The following is a 26,049-nucleotide window of genomic DNA, read 5'->3' as shown; positions in this document are numbered from 1 at the left end:
TCCAAGCAACAACAAATATTTGTAATAAATAAGTTAATTTGCAAGCTGTCACCAGTAAGTCAGTTGTTTTTTTGGTTTTTTTTTATATGGGCCACATGCTTTTTGAGTGCCTTAGTTGCTTTCTGAATAATTGAGTTGTGCACTGTTTGAGTCTTCAGGACTGATCTTTAATTGCCATGTCTGTGCCCCTCCCCACTGCCCCTGCAGGCCCACGACAGCCCTGTGCGAGCCATGACCTGGTCCCATAATGACATGTGGATGCTGACAGCGGACCATGGAGGCTATGTGAAGTACTGGCAGTCCAACATGAACAACGTCAAGATGTTCCAGGCGCACAAGGAGGCGATTAGAGAGGCCAGGTTTATACACAATCTACCATTTTCTGTAGTTTATCACAGCCTGGTTTTATTGTTATCGTATTGTATAGCGTGCAGAAGCCTACAGAGGCTGAATGCCGCTAATGTGGGAGTGTCTTTACACCTGCTTTACATCTTCTATCTGGTTGTTTCCACCTTCTCACAATGTTGCTGTGTTTTGTCCCATATGATTTTTTTTTTAGCTAGAGATGTATGTATATGCAGTTTGTGACACTGCATTGATATTTCTCGATTTTGATGACCATGTATATTTGCTTATTTTTTTATATACATATATTTTTATATATCTATATAAACGCTGTGTATGGCAAGGTTTCAAAATTTCCAAATAAAGTATTATTTTTATTATAAATATTTATATCTCTTAACCAGAAGCTTTGAATAAATACAGAAGCAGAAATAACAGCATTTACTGAGAGAACTCCCTTTAAATAAAGCAGTTCCCAGATCACATTGAGGGACTGTGCTGTATATCAACAAGGGAAATGTCTATCCATGTAGAGGTGTCTTTCTCCTGTATTTTACTGCAGGTGCAACCTGACACGCTGTCGGTGAACTCCTCTTAGGGTCTTGAAAACCTGTTGGTGCCCTATAAAGCTGCCTACAGGCTAAGCAGCATTTTACTCTTCAGAGGATTAAGTAGCCACATTTAATAAGAAGTATTTGTACCAATTCTTCTTTGGCCAGAAGATGGGATTTTAATTTCTGTGGCAGCTGTGCAAAATCTCTGACATTTTTATTGACATTTTCCTCAAAGTTGCCAAGGGACAGTACTGTTTTTTTTATATTTATATTGACTAAGCATTCAGGTTATAACTCCTGGAAATTCGTCAGTTATTTCAGAGGGGCCCAAAAAACTGCATCCCTTTTAAAGGTATAATACCCAAGGTTTTAAAAAATAAATGCTGTGACTGTAATTAGCGTAACATTCCCATGTTTCAGTGTTTGCTGCTGTTTTACATTTTTCTGCCACAACACAATTCATTTCCTGTGTTACAGATAAAAGGACAGCATTCTATGCTGCCCATAGGAAAGAGGGACACTAAAACCTGTAACGCAAAGTGAATAAGTGGAAACTAAATACATCCCACCAACAGGGTTGAGATAACAGATCAACACAATACGAAATGACTTTTGAGTGTTATCTTAATTAGCATTGCAAAACAAAATTAATGCCTTGGCTATTTCATCTTTTGATTCACGTGTAATTAGTCATCAGTTTGTTTTAAGCTGGACCTCTTCAAAATGCCTGTTGTATTATCTTGTCTGAACTGCAGGGTTGCCCCAAAACCCTGTTCCCACCTCACTAGTCAATCACAGTTTTGATGCCCCTGCTTGTAAAGGATAAAGGTCTTGCCTTTAAGACACAGGATAAGATCCGTCATTCCCTCCCTGCTTGTGAGAGTACCAGTCTATCCGGTCTCCTATTAAGCCTGCTCTGGATTGTTCAGTGGGTACATACACAACTCTGTGGCTTGTTTTATTACAATATAAGCCCTGCCATGGATCCATTTGTTGTCTGAAGGTGTCATTTTTAAAACATACTGGATCTTTCAGTCCTGTCTTAAGCAACCCTCTACAACCCTTCTTTTGAAGCTAGGGTCTTGCATGTAGGGACAATCTAAACTCTCAAATGGATTTTGAAGCGATAACTGTCTTACACACCACTCTTCCTGTGAAGGTACAGATCCCATCTGTATCTGTCTTTGTTTTTAAATCAAATCTCTAGCCTGTCGCACTGGTCTTGACACTCAATTGTAAAGAACGTTCTTGCTGTTTCTGGATCTTTTAACCCCATCAAACTGAACTGCAGCAACTTTGGTAAAAGGCTGTTTAGACACTCCAAGCCCCCTTCACTAGGCGGAATGATGCACACTTCTGCAATTGAATTATCTATACATTTGCTTGTATTCGACAAAGATAAATGGTTGAAAAGACTGACCAATAAAAAGTAACCCTAACCTGAGAAATAAGATGGATGTTTGACCCTCCTTGACTTGGTTTAATAATGCAAGTGTAATAATGCTCTTGACTTCCTGGACATATTTATAGGAATAGGGACACCCAAATTCCAGCTATTGAGTTATCAAGAAAAAGATGTTGAACAAACATACTTGGCATGACATTTATAACTTTTTTAGGCTGCCTGAATACCACACATTTCATTTTTTTGCATATCTAATAAAGATTCACAAGTAAGGACAATCACTGTTTTTAAAGGACATTTTCAGTGCCTACCACTAGATAAAACACCTTTTTGAATTCCTTCTTGCTATAAAATTAACCAGTATGCAGGGCTTGAAATTAACTTTTCCATGCACTAGCTACCAGGGCTAGTGGATGGAAAAATTCACCAGTCTCACAGACATTTTTACCAGCCCAGTATAATGTTTGTTGATAATTCACAAAAAATGCAGTTTTAACATGTGTTGCAATGTGCGTTTTAATATATTAAATAAGGTAACAAAATAAACTGCAAAAATAATTCACATATACTAGCTCCTCATCCATGACAGAACTATCTGTAACCATCTGACACCACTGACAGGAATTGCACCTTTTATTTTCTCTTGCAGCTGCCTTTTTTCTACCTCAGCAATATATTACATACATACTCTTGCTTGTTTGTCAGTCCTGTTAAGTACAGTACTTCCTAGATTTAGCCCTTTCTGTTCATCAACCCTACAGAGAGAATCAAATTCATTCCAAAATAATGAAAATCATTGCAAAAAGATCTGGTATTTTATATTCACATTTTCTGACTGAGGATCTGCTAACCATTAACCTTTTTTTTTTTTTTTTTTTTTTTAAAACATTAAAACAAGTGTCGGTTCAAGATAAATTTGATTCCAGTCATAGTAAATTCCAACGTTCACCAAAATTCACCATGAAGACCAAATAAAATTACTTTAACGTGTTTGCATTATGGTTTACTATCAATAATTTGAATCCCCTTTTCAGAATTTGTAGCACATACAACAGTAATGACAAAAACAATGCGTTGGACTGGGGAACTTTGATACAATGTGTTTTAAAATGAACTTCACAGATTAGAATAAAATGACAATAGAATGTAAATACAGAATCCCCCTTCCATATACAATTCTGTTTTTGTAGAAGGGATGCTATTTTATTTTAAATTTTAGTGGGATGAACTCAATGTTGGTAGGCATAGTATAATTCCTTTTAATGTTATGAATTAAACTATTTACACAACCACATTGTACACAACACAGATATTATAAAAATCCAATACTTAAACATCCAGACAATCTGAGAAAGGCCTCCCATTCTTTCGAATTGCATAGGCGGTGCTAAACATTATTAGCAGCGTTTTAAAATTAGACGCTTTGATTTTGAGTAAAGATAAAGCCTTCGCTGCTTGTGTACTAGTAGAGGCTAGGGTGCTGCTGCCTTCACTGCTGAAATCCCCATGCAATGTTGATGCACTTTGACAGTTCATTCTCTTTGACACTTTCCAATTTCATTACTTATTCCTACCACAAATTTTTTATTTTTTTTATTTTTTTCTCTTGTGAATACAACCGACATTCTGAGCAGTATATGTTCTGGTTGGTATTGTCAAAAACGAGCCATTCACGAGTTTGTCCTTATCATGAATTATTCACTTTTCGTTGAACATGCGAACCCTTGAATTTTTTTGTTTTTTTCCGGTTTTAGATACAGGTGCACTCCACTTAAAGCGGATCCTGTTTCACAGACAGATATTTTGCGCAAATAAGGTACAACCGGGGCAGTAAATCACAGCGGCATTTGTGCGTCAGGCATGAAAAACAGTTGTTTACTTTTATTCTTGTATGTTTTTGTTGGCACAGCTGTCGTACAATTTAAACATATGTATTCAATTTTAATTACATTTAGCCAAAATATAAATTTGTAAAATGGTACTACTTATTACATTGTACGACCCACAGGCGTGTTTTGTAAAAAAATAAAAATAAACTCCCGTTCTTTGGCAGTTAAGCTTTCTTGTGTTTATATTTAAGGTACTTCTGTTCACAGTTACATACATTATTTCAAATTGTGTTTCCTATGTACTTCGTTTATAATATAAAAAAACAGATCCGCCACTGTGGTGTGTAAGTATGTGAAATGTACCCGCCACAGACCAAATTAACCCACATTCAGGTGCTAATTTCGAACACTGCCAGTACGTTATTGTACTTTTTTTTTTTTTTTTGCTATGACATGTAATATAAAATATTATTAGGGCTTCTGATTTTAGGTTTTAACCAGTAAAACACTCCCGATTTAAAAAAAAAAAAAAAAAAAATGTTAATCGGAGTATAGCCAATAAACACTGGGAAAACAGTGGAAATGGTTACTCAATTCATGTTGACCTCCCCTATCCCATTTAAAAATAAATAAATAAAACACACTGCCTTTCACAGTGCAGCTGGGCAGTGTCCCTCCTTCCTGACTTGTATCTATCATTGATTCATTTCTACTGGAGACTCTGCTTGTGAGATTTAAAATGAGATTACAATTAGGAATGGAGGCTTGTTCGCAGGATTTAAAACTGTATTACAGTTGACCCTTTGAGGACTGGGATCACGTTAACACAATCACACTGAAGTGGGCTTCTAGGACCGCGATCGTGTAAACACAATAAAAAAAAAAAACACACTTTGTTTTGATGACTTACAGGGTCACCATAATTTGCATGACAGGTTTGAAACACATATCAATGGATAGGGGTGGGACTGACGTTCACCTCCTGCTAGTGTGTGGTTGTTTTTTTTGTTTTTTTTTCCATGTTAAGTCACTGAGAGGGGCATTTTAGTGTCTAAAGGGCGGAGGCAGTTTACAGCAGCCCAGCAGAGACAAAAGCAGAACAAAACATCACAGGAACTTGTTTAGACCGAATAAAAAAAAGGGGAAACACTGTAAATCTGATGTATTTGACTTATAATTATATTAGAACAATTATTCTGTCTCGTGTTTTAATATATGTTTTTAAAACATAAATATCAAGAAACGAGTGGATATGAGCATATACTGTACTTTTTCATGAACTAAATGTATCGGGTACGTTTTTTTTTTCCTTATTACTGATAATAATGAATAATTATAAATATTTACTTTGAGAAAATAAATCAAGAGTAGTGTCCATTATTGTTTATAAGTCCCTGAGAATAAATGTGTATTGTGCTATTGCAATCACTCAGGTGAAACAGTGTCTTGTTATCTTCCCAAACATCAATATTTTTCAACAATACTTTCATGAAGTATTGTAAGGTCCCTCGGGTCATAGAATAACATGTTTTTATACATGTATCTATAAGCAGAATACATAATTACTGAAAAATGCTTGGTCCTGAAAGGGTTAAGGTACAGGGGATTTAAAATAGAATTGCAAATTGTGGCAAATTGTTAAAATGCCTATACAGACATAGTTGGAAATTATTTGAGCTCTTGAAAAAAACCTGTTCTTTGGTAGCCGGGGATTACTGTATCTGAAACAATTTCCTACAGTATATAAAAAGGGAAAGCCCCCCCCCCCAAAAAAAAAAAAAAAAAGATTTTCATAAAACTCGAAAATAGCTAACAATAAGCACTGGATTTTAATTAATAAAAAACAAAAAACAGAAGCCCTAAATATTATATATGAACATGGACATTTTGTTTGTGCATTATGGTTCTTGCTGTCAGTCAGTCCTTCATTGCACTCCCTGAAAACTTGTTCTAGTTGGGATCAAAATGCTCTCAAATAGGACATCTTACTGTAGGCAGCTAGAAAATATGGATGTTTCTCAGTCTGTTAATACATTTGGTTTATTAACCTTTGGCTTTGGAAACCTGTCTATAGATGCAGGTTTTGATGGCCTCCAATGTTACTTTTACCTCCTGAATCTCCTTTGACATTTATAGTACCTTAAGTAATGAAAGTCTACTGAATTGTCGGCACTAATGGCCTTGGCTCCTTTTAACCGGTTTATAGGACACCTCATTTAAGGCTATTTATGTTTTATTTTAAATTATTGAACACAAACCATAAATTGTAATGAATATTTGCAGACTATATTTACACCTTCAAAATTACAAAATATGTGAATGGCACTATTTTCGTTTGGATTTCTAGTTAAAAACGAATAGAAAAAATGGCCTCAATAAAGTTCCCAGGTGTCCACATGGGAGCTGAATGGCCATCTTATCCCCTTATGTCATTTCTCTCTCGTCTATAAAGATCAAAGTTTACAGTTTCGTAATGCTGCAGAACAACAATCATGTAAGGTGTAGAGCTTTTGCCAGACATTACAGCCATTTAGTAGTAGACACAGCAGTCTGGACACATTTTCACAGAAGGGTTTCAGTGTTGCTTTAACACATGCTTTGGAAAGCTGTCTTTTTCCAAATTAGATATTTGGCATCACGTTCCAAAGGGGCCTCTTACCACAGCCAAATTAAGCGGTCCCATGTTTCAATCCACCTTTGCAGATTCAAAAGTACGAGTTTTGTAGTTTTCTGGAACTTTCCTCATACCATGCTCTCAACAATGGGCCATTCCAGTATCTGACCTGTTAATAATGAGTCCAAATTCCCTTTAGAATATAACTTTAAAAACTATTCACACTAGCTCCCTTCCTCATTAGGTGTCCCAATGCTACAGTTCAGTGACAAACTGTTTTAAGGTCATCACTTTACTATGCCAATAAAACTCTTAACACTAGACCGTACTTCCTCCCAGATGCACCATTTCCTAGTGATAGGACCAAATTGTCTCCTTGCCTCGGCTCTAACCACTATTGCTTCCCTTTAATCACTGGGACAACATACACCCATGTCCCTCTGCCCTAACTTAAAGGCCTTCCTGGTTTCTAGTCCCTAAGCTCTAACCTTTAGAACACGCTTACCAGTCGTCCATACTGCCCTTCAATCCACAGTTCCCAAATCTGTATAAACCTGCTTCCAGTTGCGTGTATGCAAGCAATATTTTTGAGTTCCACAGGTAGCCTCTTTTTGTTGGTGAAGTACTATTTTAGTTTAGCAACATACAACCCCAAGGCTGTATTTTTTTTGTTTCATTTAAAATAACATGTAATTATGCATAAGCTGTCTAGTTCCGACTAACTGGCTACACAATATTTACATAGAATGATCCAATACCTCCATTTCCTAGGCCTGTTTAAAAAACACATCTGAAGTGTGACTGAAGGCAAAGCCTAAATTGTGATTGTGGTTATATCAAGGATGCTAAATAAATAAGAAAGTCCTCCAGTTAAATATAAAGATCCTCTATATTTGTCCCGAACCAGACCAGAGTCCAGTTCTTGGTTTGTAAACAGAACCAGTGCATTGTTTTCCCACAAGACTGGGCAGAAAGGGGTTGGGGTCCAGTTGTTGCAAAAATGACTCCTCTTAAATGCAGACACTACAGGATCTGGGTTGCATTTCTAACATTAGAAGGTCTGCTCCCAAAACGGACAGAACCCAGTTCGGTGTTTGTTGCGTTAAAAGATCCAGTGGCTCTGTCCTAAAGAGGGACTGAAGCCTGTCTGTCCTCCTGAAATGCTGACTTCTCTCCTCCCTGCTATGTGTCTTCAGTTTCTCACCCACGGATAATAAATTTGCCACTTGCTCTGATGATGGAACTGTTCGCATCTGGGACTTTCAGCGGTGCCATGAGGAGAGAATCCTGCGAGGTATGTGTATCCCACAGCACCACAGACACTGCGCCGTTGACTGTTTTGTACTGATTTTACTTACGATGCACATACACTACATCCAAATCCACATGCATTCATGTTATACTGTATGTTTCCCCACTTTATTGCCTGTGTGAAAGTCTCTGTTTTAGTAGCTTAAGTTTGAACAGTAAAGTACTGAGCTTCTTTGTAGAGCTGTTGCAAGTTGCAGTAGCAAAGTACAAAAATGAGGACAGGTTAACTATAAGAGGTAGTGGGTTTGGGTATTCATTCATTGTTCACAGCCATTAAATAAACATGGTCCTCAGTTTATGATTAGAATGTATTTTATGCAAGTTTTGGGCAAATAGGAAGTGGTTAATGATGCAGCAGAATTCAAGCATTTTCCTGGTCTATTAAGATAATTGTTACTCCATATTGAGTATGAAGGAGTGTTTCACTCCCAAAAAAGATAAGGAACAACATGTGTCTCTTTTTAAGTTAGTCGGTTGCAATATCTTTATATTATATAAAAAATATTTTATAAAAATAAAAATATCGACATGAAACTTAAGTTTTACGCAATATTTGTTATTCATTTTGTTTTTGGAAATGTTTCCTTATAAATACATTTGTGCAACATGAGACTAAAAACAGTGGGACTGAACTCATGAAGAAATAAAAACAATTGTGTTAAGTTCAAAAGGCAAACTGGTTGTTGGTCCAATAAAACGGTATCCGAAACTAGACAATGTGTCTATCCTTCAATAAGAAAAAAAAAAAAAAGCCTTATTAAACTGCGCTATTTTAAGCTACATTGACAAAAATACAAGCAAATGGCCATTCAACCAGCCACACTTTTTGCACTGGTTAAAACATTTGTATTTATTTTTTCTGAAGAAAAAAACTTGAGCAGCATTCTAGCCTTTTGTGATAATTTATCTGAATAACATAATTGATAGTGGCAAGAGATTACATTAAACCAATAAAATGTTGACATTAAAACCTGGAACAACTTTCCTATTATTAAACTAACTTTATTAAGTAGTAATTATGAAATGCAAGAAAATTATAGGTGCAATTAATACAAAAAAAATAATAATAATGTATCGGTATGTTTTACATCGGTCGTCCATCATGCTATACTGTACAATAAAAATGGGAAATCATATTTAATATTCATAAATTAAATATTGAAATGATGATCCACAAAGTATAAGGTGCAAGTATAAGGTCATGTGTAATTGAAAAGCAGGGTAATTGTATTTTATTCCACTTCAATCATCTTTTCTTTTGGATTTAAATTCAATTGCCATTTCACAGTATGCTGCCGTTATCCACCATTGTGCATATTTCAATTCAGACAGGCAGAAAGTTGCAGAATATTGCACACTGGAACCACACATTTGTAGTTTAGATCATATATCTGTTTTAGGGATTTATATTTGAGAATAGAAATAAAAGTGACATTTTCTCAGTAAATGAACTTCTCAGTGTGTTTATTACTGTACATGTATCCACTCAAGTGTACCAAGTGATTCTGCTCAGTGAAAATTGCATCTGTTTTTTACACCCTACTATACAAAAGATCAGTTTTCCATGTTATAGTATAAGCATATGTGGTGCTATAAAATATGTACTGTATTACTCCACCTTTCAAAAAATGTATAATAAAACTGCTGGTCGGTGAACCATATTTGAAATTATGCAGATTGCTGATTTTTGCACCATCTTTATACTTGGTAGTACGGGGCCCAAAATCCTTAAATTAAAGTGTTAGAACAATTTTGTATGTCAATCAACCTTATTTTGTCTTGTTTGTATAACAGAAGGGGTATGAAAACATAAAGTTGCACTTTTGGTTGTCTTTAAGCTATAGATTTTGTTGCGTCTTTAGACTTCTTTAAAAAATGTTACGTAATAAAAGCAATATCTAAAGTATGTTTCATAAGTGTAAAAGTGTAAAAGGTTATATACCTGTATTTGCCATCCATGTGTTATGAAAATCAATTCCACAAACTCCTACGTTTAAGGCCTTCTAACTGAATGACTTCTGAAACGTAACCAACAAGATCAAAACGTCACTTGGCATGACAATGCCACCTGGTGCACCTCTTTGTTCATTACCTTCTGGTATAATCTTTTTTTTTTTTTTAGCAACAATTCAGTTCCACGTCATTGACACAGGGTGGCATGTGAAGAGGTGGAAATAAGAATAATTGCACAGCAGCCAGGTTTTACAATAAGCATCCTTGTTTTGTAACAAGCTCATGTTTGACCCACAGTAAAACCTTAAGTGGCTCCAACTGTTTTTATTACAATCCCAGCTAGAATATTTAGTCATGGCCACATTTAAATTAAGCCACAAGGCCCATTTAAGCCAGATAAACTGTCTTGCAGTGAGTTTACCGTCTATCTGTCCATAGATCTGTTACACTTGCATTTTCCTGTTGTGGTGATCTATTTGTTTGTGCTACTGATAGCTCTGTGTTTTATTTTTCTTCAGAATATAATCCATGCCATGTGGACTGCAGTGTTTATAGATCCCATGCCAAATTTTAGCTTTCAGTCATAACACAGTTGCACTTGCTTCCAGTTGGATCCAAAACATTTTCACCCTTTCAGTCCTGAATTGTTTTTGTTGAGCTGAAGAATAAACTCCTTTATTGAGTATACATGAACAGAACAATTATATTTATACTCTGCCATACACTGGGAGCTAGGAGTCCTGTGTTTCCAACACCATATTTTAACATATGGCGCTAAGATAAAGCGGGATCTTGAGGTCTGGCCAGGACTGAAGGGGTTAAACAGCATAGTGAGTTTTTAATCTTATTTATTAATTTAATCATTTTTTCAAATGCTACAAAGCAATTAATGTAATATTGGACTCCACAGCATAGATGATTACTACCACGCAGGCAATAGAATATCCACTAGTTCATATAACCGCTTCACTTTAATACTAATATATATATATATATATATATATATATATATATATATATATATATATACACACAGTACCTATAGAAAGTCTACACCCCCTTGAACTTCTTTCACATTTTGTTGTGTGAGTGCCTCCGAGTTTCATGCATTTTAAATGAGGATTTTTTTCCACTTATCTACACACCATACACTGTTAAGGGGAAAAAGTTTTTTATTGAGAAAAAAATTATATTAAAAATACAAAACCGAAAATAATCCATAATTGGAGAAGTCTCCACCCCCCTTAGTTAATACTTGGTGGAAGCACCTTTGGCAGCAATTACAGCTGTGAGTCTGTTGGGATAGGTCCCTACCAACTTTGCACACCTAGATTTGGCAATATTTTACCATTCTTCTTTACGAAACTGTTCAAGCTCTGTCAAGTTCCTTGGGGAGTGTTGATGACAGCAATCTTCAAGTCATGCCACAAATTTTTGATTGAATTTAGGCCAGGGCCACTCAAGGACATTTACCTTTTTGTTCCTTAACCAGTGTAACTTTGGCTGTGTGCTTTGGGTCATTTTCATGCTGAAAGGTGAACTTCCGTCCCAGTTTCAGCTTTCTTGCAGAGGGCAGCAGGTTTTCCTCAAGGACTTCTCTGTACTTTGCTCATTCATTTTCCCTTCTATCCTGACAAGTGCCCCAGTCCCTGCCGATTAGAAACATCCCCATAACATGATGCTGCCACCACCATGCTTCACAGTAGGGATGGTGTTCTTTGGGTGATGCGCTGTGTTGGGTTTTGCGTAAAACATAACGCTTTGCATTTAGGCCAAAAAGTTCCATTTTAGTTTTGTCAGATCACAAAACTTTTTGCCACATGGCTACAGAATCTCCTGAGTGTTTTTTTTGCATACTTCAAACAGGATTCAAGGTGGACTTTCTTGAGTAATAGCTTCCTTCTTGCCACCCTACCATACAGGCCAGATTTGTGGAGTGCTTGGGATATTGTTGTCACATGCACTCTTTTTGCCATTGGCCTCTTGATAGCCTCTCTGATCAGTCTCCTTCTTGCTCAGTCATCTAGTTTGGAGGGATGGCCTGATCTAGGCAGGGTCTTGGTGGTGCCATACACCTTCCACTTCTTAATAATCATCTTGACCATGCTTCAAGGGATATTCAAGGCCTTTGATATTTTTTTATACCCATCCCCTGGATCTGTGCCTTTCAACAACTTTGTCCCGGAGTTCTTTTGAAAGCACCTTGGTGCTCATGGTTGAGTCTTTGCTTTGAAATGCACTACCCAGCAGAGGGAACCTACAGGAACTGCTGAATTTGTCCTGAAATCATGTGAATCACTACAATTTAACACAGGTGGAGGCCACTTAACTTGCTGTGTGATTTTGAAGGCGATCGGTTACACCTGAGCTAATTTAGGATTGCTATTACAAGGGGGGTGGATACTTATCCAACAAAGCTATTTCAGTTTTTATTTTTAATTAATGTTCTACAAATTTCTAGAATATTTTTTTCACTTGGAAGTTGTGGGGTAGGATGTGTAGATAAATGAAAAAAAAAACTATTTTAATGCATTTTAATTCCAGGCTATAAGGCAACAAAATGTGAAAATTTTGGAAGGGGGTGTAGACTTTCTATAGGCACTGTGTGTGTGTGTGTGTGTGTGTGTGTGTGTATGTATGTATGTTAGTAATGTAATTTATAAATTAAACATTATAAATCAGCCATTGACCATTAAGGATTTTTTTTTTAATCCTGTGTGTGTCACGTGTCTTTTACCATAAATAATTTTGTACAGTTGGAGCAGCTTCACTTCACGGTCTTTTCACCCAAACTGCACATGATGACATCTCTTCTAATAATAACAATAATAGTTCTCTTTCATTATCACTAGTTCCCTTTTCTGGCATTATTTCAGAGAAAGATCATTGGACAGAAACTGAGTTAAAGCACAAGAAGTGATTTTGTACCCGAATGTAGCATCAGCTTGTACTGTAGCACTGTCTTTGAATGCAGTACAATCCCTCTATAACCACTTCATTCAGAGCTGGTCCTCACAGAGGGAGATCTTCAGAGTGTCACAAGGTCTGCTGCATATGATCAAATACAAGCAAACAACCAGAAAATATTCAACAGCAGAAATATATAATGGAATGTGTTCATGCGCAGAAACATGAAACAAAATATATTTTCCAGTAATATACAAGTTCATATATCATGATGCTTCCCTATTGGAAGATCATTTCTAAACTGACCATCCATATTTATCAATCCGCAACAAGCACAGTACAGAATTCAAAATAAAGACATGGACATTCAACAAAACAATGACAAGAAAAATGAGGGTCAGACCAGAAAGAGAAGAATGTAAGAGAAAAAAGAAAACCGACAAAACACTGGTGATAACACCTTACTAATTTGTATTTGAATTAGGTGGGAGAAACGCGAACTACATACACAAAAAGCAATTGGAGAGTCACAATCTGTGCTATTGGTAACATCGATTTCATGTCCAATGTATTTCATAATGATTGGTTTTCATTCCTGCATTTGTTGTTTTTTTTTTGTTTGTTTGTTTTTTTGCTGCAACAGTGACAATGTTAAACAAATATGCCTTTATATTAATTACTGCCCCAAACCAGTTTTAGACACACATTATTGTGTGATAATAGATTCTAATCCATACATTAAGCATTCCCGCAAGGGGAGCTTGTATGAACTACCAATACATTATCATATTTTTTTGGTCTCAGGTCGGTTCAATTAAATTGCCCCTGTGAATGATTTGTGTCTTTCCCACTACTCTTCAGACTATCTGCTCAAAGTGCTTGTACTAACATTGGTACCACTGATGAACCTAATTGTGGCTCATTGTGATCATCAGTTAAACCTACGTGACGTTTAGTGCTGATTTACAGCGTACTGAACCAGACCTTTGTCAAAAAAGGTTCGACATTAAGAGTTAGTCCAATGACATTAGAGACTATGTTAGTCTGCTTGCTCTAATTAGTACCCCTTTTCTCAATATTTGCTTTTTTTATTTATTTTTTTAATTATAGTTTTACTAGGCTAGGTCTATGGGTTGGTTCCCATGATCGGTCTTGACTTGTTCCAATCAGTTAAACTAAGTAACTGGATCTCCTGATTACTTTGCTGCAAATGGGACTCATTGTGCTCGGTTCTTTTAAAATGTTCTAGTCCAGAATTTATTCTGCTTGAAGTGAACTAAACTACAGGTACACTACAATCAACCCCATAAGTCGTTGTGTGAGTGTACAAGTTAATTCACATTACAGCACAATATCTAGTTTTCTAAGATCCTGGCACAGTGAGAAATTAGTACCTTTTCAGTGTTTATGTTTTTTTGTGTTCAGCAGTAGCTGTGTTTTAAGGGATAAAGAAAACACACAATTGAGGACAAGCTATGTTGTAGTATTATTATTATTATTATTATTATTATTATTATTATTATTATTATTATTATTATTATTATTTTAATTGTCTGCTTTTTCTTTTGTTTTTGCTGCCATTGCCGGTAGTTTTGGGCTGCCTCACCCAAGGTATCGTTAGGTAGTACAAGAGAAGTGCTAACCAGCAGTGGTCTCCACTGTGGCACTTTTAATTTTAAACCCTAAAAAAATACTGGCTTGTTTCAGAAACGACATTGTCATTTAACAAATAGGTAACAAATTATATTGTAAAAAACATGGAGCTGTTTTATAAGCAAGAAACACAAGGGATCTTCCTCATATTTTCATACAGCAGGAGACTGGAATTGAATTGTAAGAGTGTTATTTGCCTCAGATCTAATTAAAATAAATTAATTCTGCGTGACCCAACACATTTTTATCCTTAACGGCACCCATGATCTGAGGCAAGAGATGCGAGCAGTTAGGAATGTGGATGGCTGCTTCGTTACAGATCTTTCCTCTCTGGTAAAACCTTCCTTTGTTGCTGAAAGGTTACACAGTGTAACAGAGCACCCTAAATAGCTCAGGCACTTGTATTGTTTGTGTTCAAAAGATCATTTAAATAGGTAAACAAGTGTTATCCACCCTCCACAAAATTGTGAGGCAACCCGACTGACATGATAGACCAAAAAACAACAACAAAGTTTTTTTTCTTGAATTGGTAAAGCAGCTATTGCATAATGTTTGTCAGTTTAGTGACAGGCTTCAGCCCTTTCTTGTGCATTCATTCAAATCCAACGACAGAATGACTGAGCAAATCATACTGTTCCAAATTTTGATGCAGCATGATCCAAGTAATTCTCTGAATTCAGCAGTTTGATATTAAGAATAAACACACTTTCTATTTCTTATGTACTTGTTATATACAGAATATTGAGCGTTCATTAAGTTATGCGTTTATTTCACTCATAGGATGGCCATTGGGTATTTGACCATCCTCATTGGTGGAACAACTACAGTACCCCGTGAGCATGGAGTATCCTCTATATCCCAGTGATGGGAGCTTCTATGTATTTGGCATTCTGCCACTGTCGCATCTCCAACTGCTAATCTCATAAATCATCTGAGATTGCACCTTCATGTTTTCAATGTAATGGAAAATCTAACGGCACCCTTCTTGACCTGTGATCTAAGATGACTGACATTGTGGCTTTTTGGTTTCTTGATAAAGACCAATGACCTATCACTTTGAGATACTGGCTTTATTTAATAAACTACTGTATTCTGTGATTCTCTGAGTCAAATTCAGTTGTGGATATCGTACAAGAATAATAAACATTTCATCACACTTGTACCACAGATGTCGTGAGACAGTGGGGTAAAATAGGAAACAAATGCCTTTTCTTAAACACCAAACAACAAGGATAAAGTGTTCCATACATTGTTGTAGTAAGGTATACTGTAATCCAACCAAATTAGCAAATAAAGTCTGCTGTGCTAGGATCCTGTTTTTACTTGAAAGGTACTTTACATGCATTTAGGTTGTTTTAGAGTAAAAGGTATTTAACATTTAACTACAGTTTGCTGTACCCCTACCTTAAATAGACCACCTACAGTAAGAACAGTGATAAAGATAAGTTAGTGCTACATTTGACTCTTGTCCCCTACATGGTACAATATTCTGGCGGCTTTGTTTTAAAATCCTTTTTTATGCTATAATTGCATCATAAAAATGTTGTTGTTCATTCAGTGTAGGATATTTAAAATTAGAAAATCGGCTGTTTTTTTCAGTAGTACTATTAAATGCCCCTGCTATTAAAAAATCAAATACATTTTCTTTATTAAGCATTCTCTTGAGGGGAGCTTGTATGTTTTTGAAAACATGCTGCCACTACAACTGCTGAAATGCCATAAACCATTTTGGATGCATATTTTCATACTTGGCACACAACTGAATTCTGTGATTTACTAGATGCGAGTTCCAGTCTGAGTATTGTGCTTGAAAAAATCAACCCCTTTGTTTCAATGATTTACAAAGCTACCGCCACAGAGCATTATATCTCAGAAACCAATTGAGGTAGTGACTTGGTATGTTTGCAGGGTTACATACACCCTGCTTGCTATATTGAGGTTGAATAACTTTTGAAGTTTCTACTGTATAGAGACAGTACAACTATAGTTATTACGTTAATGTTAGTACACAGCTGCATTCTATTATTTTTACCTGTTAATTATTATTGTTACCTGTTGATTTCCACGTTTGGCCATTGTAATTGTTACAGACCATTTCCTGTAGAGTTGGCACACTGTGTATTTTTTATATGATTCTCTCAAAGTCCCATTACAGGTGTTGTCAAGTAGAAATTCATCATTTCACTGATGGATCATTTTAACCTCTCAACATATAAAATATCAATTTTACTTAATACTTAAAAACCACAAAATCTGGTATAGAACCTTAGATTGTGCTCAAACATGTGTAATAATTGTACTCTTTACCATATTTCATACCTGAAATACGGATTGTGCATAACCTAACAAAATGCTTTTGCTCATGTGACATTTTGATGTATTAAAATCACCAATACAATTACAATAGTCTCTTTTTATACACAAGAACGCTTTGTGATTTTTGCTCAAGTATCCTGCACTTGTTTCTCTGTAGCAGTTCTTGTGTTTTTCATTATTGTGATTCTACACAGCTATCAAGGACAGTTTCTTTCATGTTTTGTTTCTAAATTTCTTTACTAATTTGACCTAATGGGGGGGGGGGGAAATGTAGTTTGGAGTAAAATCCAGCATTACCTTGAAGAGTATTTTCAATAAATACTGTACATACTGTATATCCCATAAGTTATGGGATATACATTAACTACAGCTTTACATTTTACTTTGAACTACCGTACACAAACTTGGTCTTACAATAAAAACTTCCCTTTCCTGATTTTCCACTTCAAAAAAATCCAACAGTGTATTTTTCGCAGCCATTTAGTTCTGCCTTAATATCATAGTCCGGAAGCTGCTACTCTCAATGTAGTTAGCTACTGTGTTCACCGAGTCGAAAAGCCAGACTTCTTGGTTAACGTGTTTCTGGCCATTCCTAGAAAGGCTACAATTAGCTGTCCTGGCATTTCTATGATCCATTCTCTAGCTAATGTGTGGAGCTTATTCACAATTGACACTGAAGCTTGATAACATGCAAGCTGTGCAGCAAATTTGCTCTGCATATTCTTTATGCATTCAATTTAAATATCATACGTAATTCATATTTTTTCAATGCGTGAAACACCCAGTACGCAGCTTAAGAAACCTCACAAAACTAATATTTTCAAATGGGATTGTGAGGAAATAGCCTTTGTAAAGCCCCTGTTACTTCTGCTAATGATTTTTTTTTATTGTTAATCCACTATAATAATATTTTATCAGTACGCATGTCTCCTTCCTTTAATGCACATTACTCATTCACCTCTTCCCCAGTCTACACTCCATGCTGCTAGCAGTTTGACCCATCATGCCAGTCCCTATTTGCTCTGTACAGCTCAGTAATCACTCCACCAGGCACTGCCCTCTGCACACTCCCGTACTGGAGATCTGAGCTTAGATATTCGGATCCAAGATTAGTGCTGATCATTCTCCGTGAAACCAACAGTAAATAATATAGACATAACATTGAAATTGTTTTCAGTTGAGACACATATAACATCTTTAGATTTATTACAATAATTGCATATTTCAGTCTTCATTTAAGGTGTCCTAAAGTAATTTATTTTCACACTAGTTGCTTCAGTGAGTCGTACACTTATTGCCCACATCAAGTACTTTTTTTTTTTTTACTTTTAAAACTTAAAAGAAGCAAGGGCAAAGTCATTTTTTTTTTTTAAACTTAATTAATGTTTATCTAGTAATACTAAAAGAAATGTTTAAAAAATCTGTTTTTGATAATGTCTTTAATGATGTTTTTTAGTAGTACTGCATTTTACCTTTTGTATAGTAATGGGTGAATATATGAATGGGAACAAGCTATATGTTTTAACACTGATTCCCACATTTTTTAAATGCAAACCGATCAGGACTGGAGATCACAGGCTTCCATACTGCTGTCAAGCCAGCCTCCTTTTTTTTCACCTGTTGAACAAAAAAGAAACAAATGTAATGAAGTTACTAAACCCTGGACTCGTGGTGTGACTGACCAGTATGGTTGCTAAAACATGATGATGATGATGATAGATCTCCCAAGCCGACTTTCATACCTTACTGGTGGAGTGTAAAGACTAATGCTTTTCCTGCGGGCCCCTTTAAAAAAAAACAGAAAATCAACATGAACAGTGTTTGAACCATGCCCACATAGAAACAGGCAAAATATTTCACAAAACAATTTAGCAGGTTGTTAGAATCAGTAAGGATTGTTTCTTAATACATTAACTAAAATGTAAAATTACTAGCTTTAAGACCTCAAAGCTCTCTTCTTCAGGTGTAAGTGGAAATTTAAAGTGATCAGAGTGGGTCTTGGTTAATCCAATGCAAGATCTAATGCCGTCAGAGTGAGTGTAATCTTTAGGGAGAAGTGCTTCTATTTGTGTTTTTTTTTTTTTTATTATATTTGAAACAGCCACAAAACCCAGAATATTATATGTATTATCTACCTTTCTCTTTACTTAGCTAGTTAGTTATTTGTTTTGTTTAAGAACAAAATAAACAATGTCCCAAATTAAAGATTAGGATTGTACAGATTACAAAAACGAAATTATAAAATAAAACATCCTACACAGAGACTTACTAAGGACATTAAGGAGTCGTGAGAGTATCAGAATGGGGATAATGAAGGCACCTGTCCATTTGTATGTACAGTGTGTATGTCACACTTTTACATCTATCTAGAGAATCGCTTCTCCAATTGTGATGGAACCTGGTAATTCTTTAGCACTTGAGATAATGATTGTCCGGATATACTAAAGCTCCTGTCTGGACATGGATGTGATCTACCTCTTATAAATCAGATCTAATTTTGTATTTACCACCATGGCAGGGGATTTAATACTGACATAAATGGAAGCTGAAAATGGGTGAGTTTTGTTCCTATCATCCATGCAGATTCTTTGCTCTGCTGTGATTATATAAATTAGTCTTTCATAGCACCAGGTTTACAGATACTTAAATACTCACCATGCATTAACTTGCTACTGCTGACACTTGAGCACAAGGTAACAATAAATTGCAAACTAATGTTCTTGGGGGCATTTTAGCAGAGGATATCTTTTATTTAAAAAACCAAAACAGGCAAACATCTTGATAAAGTGGGCCGACTGTATTTCTTTTTTGATCTTTTTACCTTGCCAGTTAAGGATCGCTGTGAGGGGAGCGTCTATGTTTTTGCAAACCTGCTGCTATTTCCACTGCTAATATGAAGCATTATTTAAAATCCTTGTGCAACACCTAATGGTACCTTTCACTTTGAGGTAATATGCCTCTGGTTTCTTGATGGTGAAGACCTTTGATCTAACCTTTGATCTAACTCTTTGGCATATAGTTTTATACTCTGTGCACAACTGTATTCTGTCAGTCAAGTTCAATCATGGGTCTCTCTCTCTCAATTTATAGAGACAATGCACAGTGGGGTTAGAACGACTACTAATTGTTGAGGTACAAATAGTTGAATGGGTTGAATCCACTTTAATAATATATATATATATATATATATATATATATATATATATATATATATATATATATATATATATATATATATATATAATCCAATTGTGGGTGTTGTCGAGTGACTGAAAACGAGACAAAATTGTGTTTGAAAGTAGTCTTGGGGTGCACAGGAGTCAAATATGGGTCAAAGGTTAAGTATAATCTTCTAGACATTTGCCATTTTGACATCACTACTGTGGTATTATGCCTTTTTTTTCGAATGACTCGGAATGCAAATATAGCATTTATCCATGTATTTTATATATATATATATATATATATATATATATATATATATATATATATATATATATATATATATATATATAAGACATCATGAATTTGATAATGTCTGGGGCTCTATTTGTGAACATACTGTTTCGTAACACTTTGTTTTTTGTGCACTGTATTTGCTTCGATATTTTACAACTATTTATTAATGTTCTAAAATATTATTTATATGGTAATGGATTTCAATCCGCAAGTGCAGGCTTCTCAATCACGTGGTGTGTTATTAGTCAACGACCAGTTTGAGATCGGCTGTCACTATTGGTGCTACCCCTACTAGCTGTGTTGTGTGATTAATCTCAACAAAGTTCCATTACACTATGTAACACAATTTTTGTTCCTGGGTAGTAAGTGTTATTTCCTAATTGCTTATGCCTCAAAAGTATAGAAAATGGCTATTATTCCCCACAAACTTTGCTTTTGTGACCAGGACAGTGATATTTAGAAATTTACCTATTTCCAATGAGAAAACGGGCGAATTTGTGTCTTTTCGTTCACATAAAGTCAGAAAAAAACAACATATGAATCCAAATTAACATGTATTTATACTAAAGTAATACAAAAATGACTACAAAAGATTTAGAAGTGAGTAGTTGTTCGAGATTTACGATTATACTGTAAATCACTTTCACGAATCAGCCCCCAAATGTAGTCTCCCATCATGTTCTCGTTATACTGTCCTTGGTAGCGGCGTTCAAAGTCCAGTATATCCTGGTGGAAGCGCTCGCCTTGCTCCTCCAAGTACACTCCCATGTTCTCCTTGAATTTATCAAGATGAGCATCAAGGATATGGACTTTGAGGGACATCCTACAGCCCACTGTGCCGTAGTTCTTCACCAGAGTCTCAACCAGCTCCACATAGTTTTCGGCCTTGTGATTGCCCAGGAAGCCCCGAACCACTGCGACAAAGCTGTTTCAAGCCGCTTTCTCCTTACTAGTGAGCTTCTTGGGGAATTCATTGCACTCCAGGATCTTCTTTATCTGTGGTCCGATGAAGACACCGGCTTTGACCTTTGCCTCAGACAGCTTAGGGAAGAAGTCTTGAAGGTACTTGAAGGCTGCCGACTCCTTATCTAGAGCTCTGACAAATTGTTTCATAAGGCCCAATTTGATGTGCAGTGGTGGCATCAGCACCTTCCGGGGGTCCCAGCCGTACTCATCATACTTCAAGGCGTCCAGCAAGGTCTTGATGCTGTTGTAATCCTCTTTGAGGTGCACCGAGTGAGCCAGGGGAAGAGATGGGTACTTGTTACCATTATGGAGCAGCACGGCTTTGAGGCTCCTGGATGAGCTGTCAATGAAGGACAGTATAACGAGAACATGATGGGAGACTACATTTGGGGGCTGATTTGTGAAAGTGATTTACAGTATAATCGTAAATCTCGAAAAACTACTCACTTCTAAATCTTTTGTAGTCATTTTTGTATTACTTTAGTATAAATACATGTTAATTTGGATTCATATGTTGTTTTTTTCTGACTTTATGTGAACGAAAAGACACAAATTCGCCCGTTTTCTCATTGGAAATAGGTACATTTCTAAATATCACTGTCCTGGTCACAAAAGCAAAGTTTGTGGGGAATAATAGCCATTTTCTATACTTTTGAGGCATAAGAAATTAGGAAATAACACTTACTACCCAGGAACAAAAAAAAAATAATAATTTGTTACATAGTGTTATCAGTGGACTGGTCATTTCGGGGCCAATAATACAGATTTTTTCAGAAATCCGTTTTACTCCCATACTTACAAACCATTCCATCATATATGCCATTCCTCTTATATAATGCCCCCAGGGATGCTTTGTTTTTGTTCCATTTTTAGTTTTATTGTAAACTGTTCTTGGTGGATAAGTATGTTTCAGTTCTGCACCAGGAGCCAGAACAGATGCTGATTTTGCAGAGGATTTCCCAGCTAGATAGTTTTCTAGACATCGTCACCCATCATCTTTATTTTTCATCTAGTAGTATTTATCTTTTGAGCAGATACAAAAAGCAGACATGAGTGAGCATTTCCAACTAATTGTTTTTTACACAAGCATAGGAATTCATCTGCTCTCTCCTCCTTAAGAATACCAGTTAACTTAAATAATTAAGACACCTTGGATTTGATACATGCATACCCTATTCACACTAGCTACATAATGCATGATAATCATGTACACAACTTTCATCTAAACCATGCTATACAAACCTGATATGACTTGAATCATAAAAGATATAATACATATGTGAAATGAATGCAGGAATTATGTTAAACTGGACAGGACGTATGTACTTTTATACATGAAGACTTGCAGTAAGGGCTTCCAAAATATTTTAACACATAGTCCAGGGAACTCGCAAACATTTTAACAGATGTTAAAATTAATATTCTATTGGTTTGATTTATTAAGATAATTTAGAAACAAAAAGCTATTTAAATAGTGCTGCCTGGAGAATAATTGACAGTCACTGTTCTAATTTCCTATTGTGTTGTTCTGCTGAATATCCCTGTTGGAGACAAGAGCAGAAAAGCAGAAACAAAAAGCTCTTGGCTCTGTCCTTTTGCAACACAAAAACAAAATTATTTCTGTCATGTCTAATTAAATGCAACTTTTCAGCACAACTAGATAAGTGGTTAGGTAGATATTTTAAAAAATGCAAGCATGACATAGACAGCCGATGGACAAACAAACTCTATATGCCCCCAGATAATGATACTCTTGATAAGGTCCTTAAGGTCCCAATTGCAGATCTGTTTTGTACATGTATGTAGGTGGGACAGACAGACAGACAAACAGAGAGCCTCCATATACCCTGAGACCCTGACACACTCAATAATACGTGCTAAAGAATGCCCTTGGTAAGTTTCATCACAATTGGACAAGCGGTAAAACAGTTGGATTGACTGGCAATCAGCCTTCATATACCTTGAGATTGTAATATATTTTATAATGCATAGATAAAGAAGGTCCTTAGCAAGTTTCAGGAAAAATTGGACAAGCGATTCTCTAAGTTATATGCAAAACTGTAAAATGACAAACAACAGACTGACTGACAAGCATCCATGCTTGAGCCCTTCATCTCCCTCTTTAGAATGTGTACTGCTCTCAAGGCTCAGACTAATATCGTACCATTAAACTAAAGAGCTAGCACTGCAGTCAAGTAGTTATGCACAGCCAGAGGAAACCATTACATTTCCCCCCAGCTTAAGCAAAACTGCACATGCTCCATCACCTCAGAAAGACAGAAGGATGTGTGTTACAGCATCCAACAATTATTAAATCTACCCACAACAATTAGTAGAAGTTGTTGTCCCTTGTATTACACTTTAACGGATGGGCAGCTCAGTCCATTGAGTTGAATAAAGAAGCTAGGGTTGTTCACATACCATGAAGCTCATGGACCTTCGAGAGAAACACATGGTTAGAAACTCACTCGAGCTATTGTATTGTTTTAAATGGTCAGGACCCTAAGTATGAGAGCAATCAGGCCTTGTAAATAAATACATTGTTCTATCCCTATAACTACATTACCAACTCCACCTAGTAAGAACCTACAAACTAGGGCAAGACTTTTTCATGCTGTGATACAGTAAGTGCAATCAGTTAATTAATTTTGAGTTGGTTTAGCAGGGACCTGATTAAACACATTCCTGGCACCTGGTAATTTCAATAATATACAGCACCTAAACAAGCGTGGATCTGAAATCTAGGACTTGGTGCAGGGCTAGTGTGAGTTTCTAAGCCTGGTTCTGTCATTCAAATTAACATATACATAGCTGTGCTTTCAGTGGCTAAATATGCATCTTATGCTCATCTCAGTACATCAGCAGATAGGGTGAAACGCTTGTAATGGTTTTATTGTGTAGAAATGTCAGTCCAGGATATGGTATCTGTTTTTGTCCTGGTGGATCAACCAGTACATGTTCTAGAAATAAAAACTCTCCGTGCAGAGAACCAATACACTCTGTTCAACAGCATATAGTGTTAGTTGTGTGTCATATATCCTGATCTTGATTTAATGATCTTGTTTCAAAAGCACATACCTGTTTATGAAGTTGTCAGTTGAGTGTGGTTAAAGGATACAAAATAGACAACATTGGGCCTGAAGACCTCGAGCCATACTTCACCCCTAAACACCAGAAAGCACTTGATGACTAAAGGAAAACACCTACTGAAAGGCAAGTTGGTAGTTTCTGTCCCATTGCCCGCTCAAACTCTTGCCCACTGAATGTCAAACAGCAGCAAAGAGAGAACCACCAGAATTATAATTGTTTTACTAAAGGGTTGTACACACTGAAAACTTTTTACTCCGGTATCTTCTCTAGGACACCGCCACATAGCAAAGAAAACCACTTGGTTTGCCTACTTTCCATTTATGAATAAGAAAAAGTTGTACCGGTTCCAAAAAAACAGTGCTGCTGTTTTATTATATGGATCCTTATTCACTGGTAAAATGATTTTATCCAAATTACAAAGTATGTGCTGCTCTCGGGTAAACATTTTGCAAAGCTGTCACTTTTTTTTTCTCTCATGTTAACACTAAATGGTTCAATAAATGGTCAGGTTTCTATTTTTCAGCAGCTCCACTTCCGATATACACTGTGAAAACTGAACAGGAAAACTGCCAACCAGTTATGCTAACTACTTCCATGTCCTGCCCATTCCCTCGCTTGCCAGACACTGCATTAGAAGTGGCAGTGATTCCAAAAAGCTGGTTAAAATCAGCTGGGGCAAGCAAGGAATTTTAGTTCCTATGCCTCCCAACAATGTCAACTGATACCAGGAAAGCCAGCAGAGCTGAATCTTTTAGCTCTGGATATATTTGTTTGAGTGTGCTTTTTCATAGCTGCTCGTTGGTGCTTTGTAATACAAAACATCTTGTCATTTGGGCTGTCACTGTCTGACTCTAGAAACTAGTTTTGAAATTTAAGCTTTTGGGGAAATAAGCTTATTTGTGCAGGTTTTTGTTTTTCTGCAGTTTCACAAAACATTGAGTGCTGTGTCTAAGCAAGGTCTAAGTACTGAGACATAAATCTCGTTTTGCTTCTTCCCATTTGACTTTTCAGAAGCCCTTACTATATTTTCTTTCTCCGGGTATAGGGAACCTTGTATAGGAAACTGGAAAAGAGTAACACAATCCTAAACACACAAGGAAACCTGCCATTTAGAGTTGTTTTAAACACATTAGGAAGCCTGCTATTAAGGGATGTTTTAAACACATAAGGAAACCAGCTATTTAGGGCTGTTTTTTTAGGCCCATCATGATGTTTGTCAAATTAGTTTCTTCTTGTTTTACACACCTACCGTTTGTTCTGGTGCACCAGTGCTGGGGTAGTGTGGGGCCCACAATGAGCTCACAGGCTTGTCAACAGGAAAAGGTGTGAAGTGGGAATACAAGCAGTTATATTGCGTAGCCCGGGTTTCAGCCATATACTACAATGCATGTGTGCCATCTTTTATCAGTTGATGGGGCAAACTGGAACCTAATTAAAAAGGTGCCCTTAGTACGATAAATAAAGCCGTAAGATTCACTGCAGGTGAAAAGAACACAATTTTTTGGACGGTTATAGTTGTCTCTGTGCCCAAGGCTAGTGTGACTCCAGACTGCCTAGACACACAACCACTGCAACCTAGTACTATTAACTACTTTTCACATCACTCAAGTAATGTAGCTTCATCATTTTAGCTTAACAGTCTAACCA

The 26,049-nt window shown here is 36.3% G+C and overlaps 1 protein-coding gene across 5 annotated transcripts in view; it reads left to right on the top strand.

Annotated features, from left to right (window-relative positions):
- LOC117416570 (pre-mRNA 3' end processing protein WDR33-like) overlaps nt 1-26,049 on the top strand; it is a 55,903-nt gene that overhangs the window by 11,515 nt on the left and 18,339 nt on the right. For all 5 annotated transcript variants that reach the window (XM_059034644.1, XM_059034643.1, XM_059034646.1 and 2 more), the window contains exons 6-7: nt 208-359; nt 7,944-8,041. In XM_059034644.1, the coding sequence (XP_058890627.1) occupies nt 208-359; nt 7,944-8,041 (250 nt within the window). The remainder of the gene's footprint in view (nt 1-207; nt 360-7,943; nt 8,042-26,049) is intronic.

The sequence above is a fragment of the Acipenser ruthenus genome, chromosome 12, assembly GCF_902713425.1.
Source record: "Acipenser ruthenus chromosome 12, fAciRut3.2 maternal haplotype, whole genome shotgun sequence".
NCBI classification, from domain to species: Eukaryota; Metazoa; Chordata; class Actinopteri; order Acipenseriformes; family Acipenseridae; genus Acipenser; species Acipenser ruthenus.
This window is presented reverse-complemented; position numbering and strand designations above follow the sequence as displayed.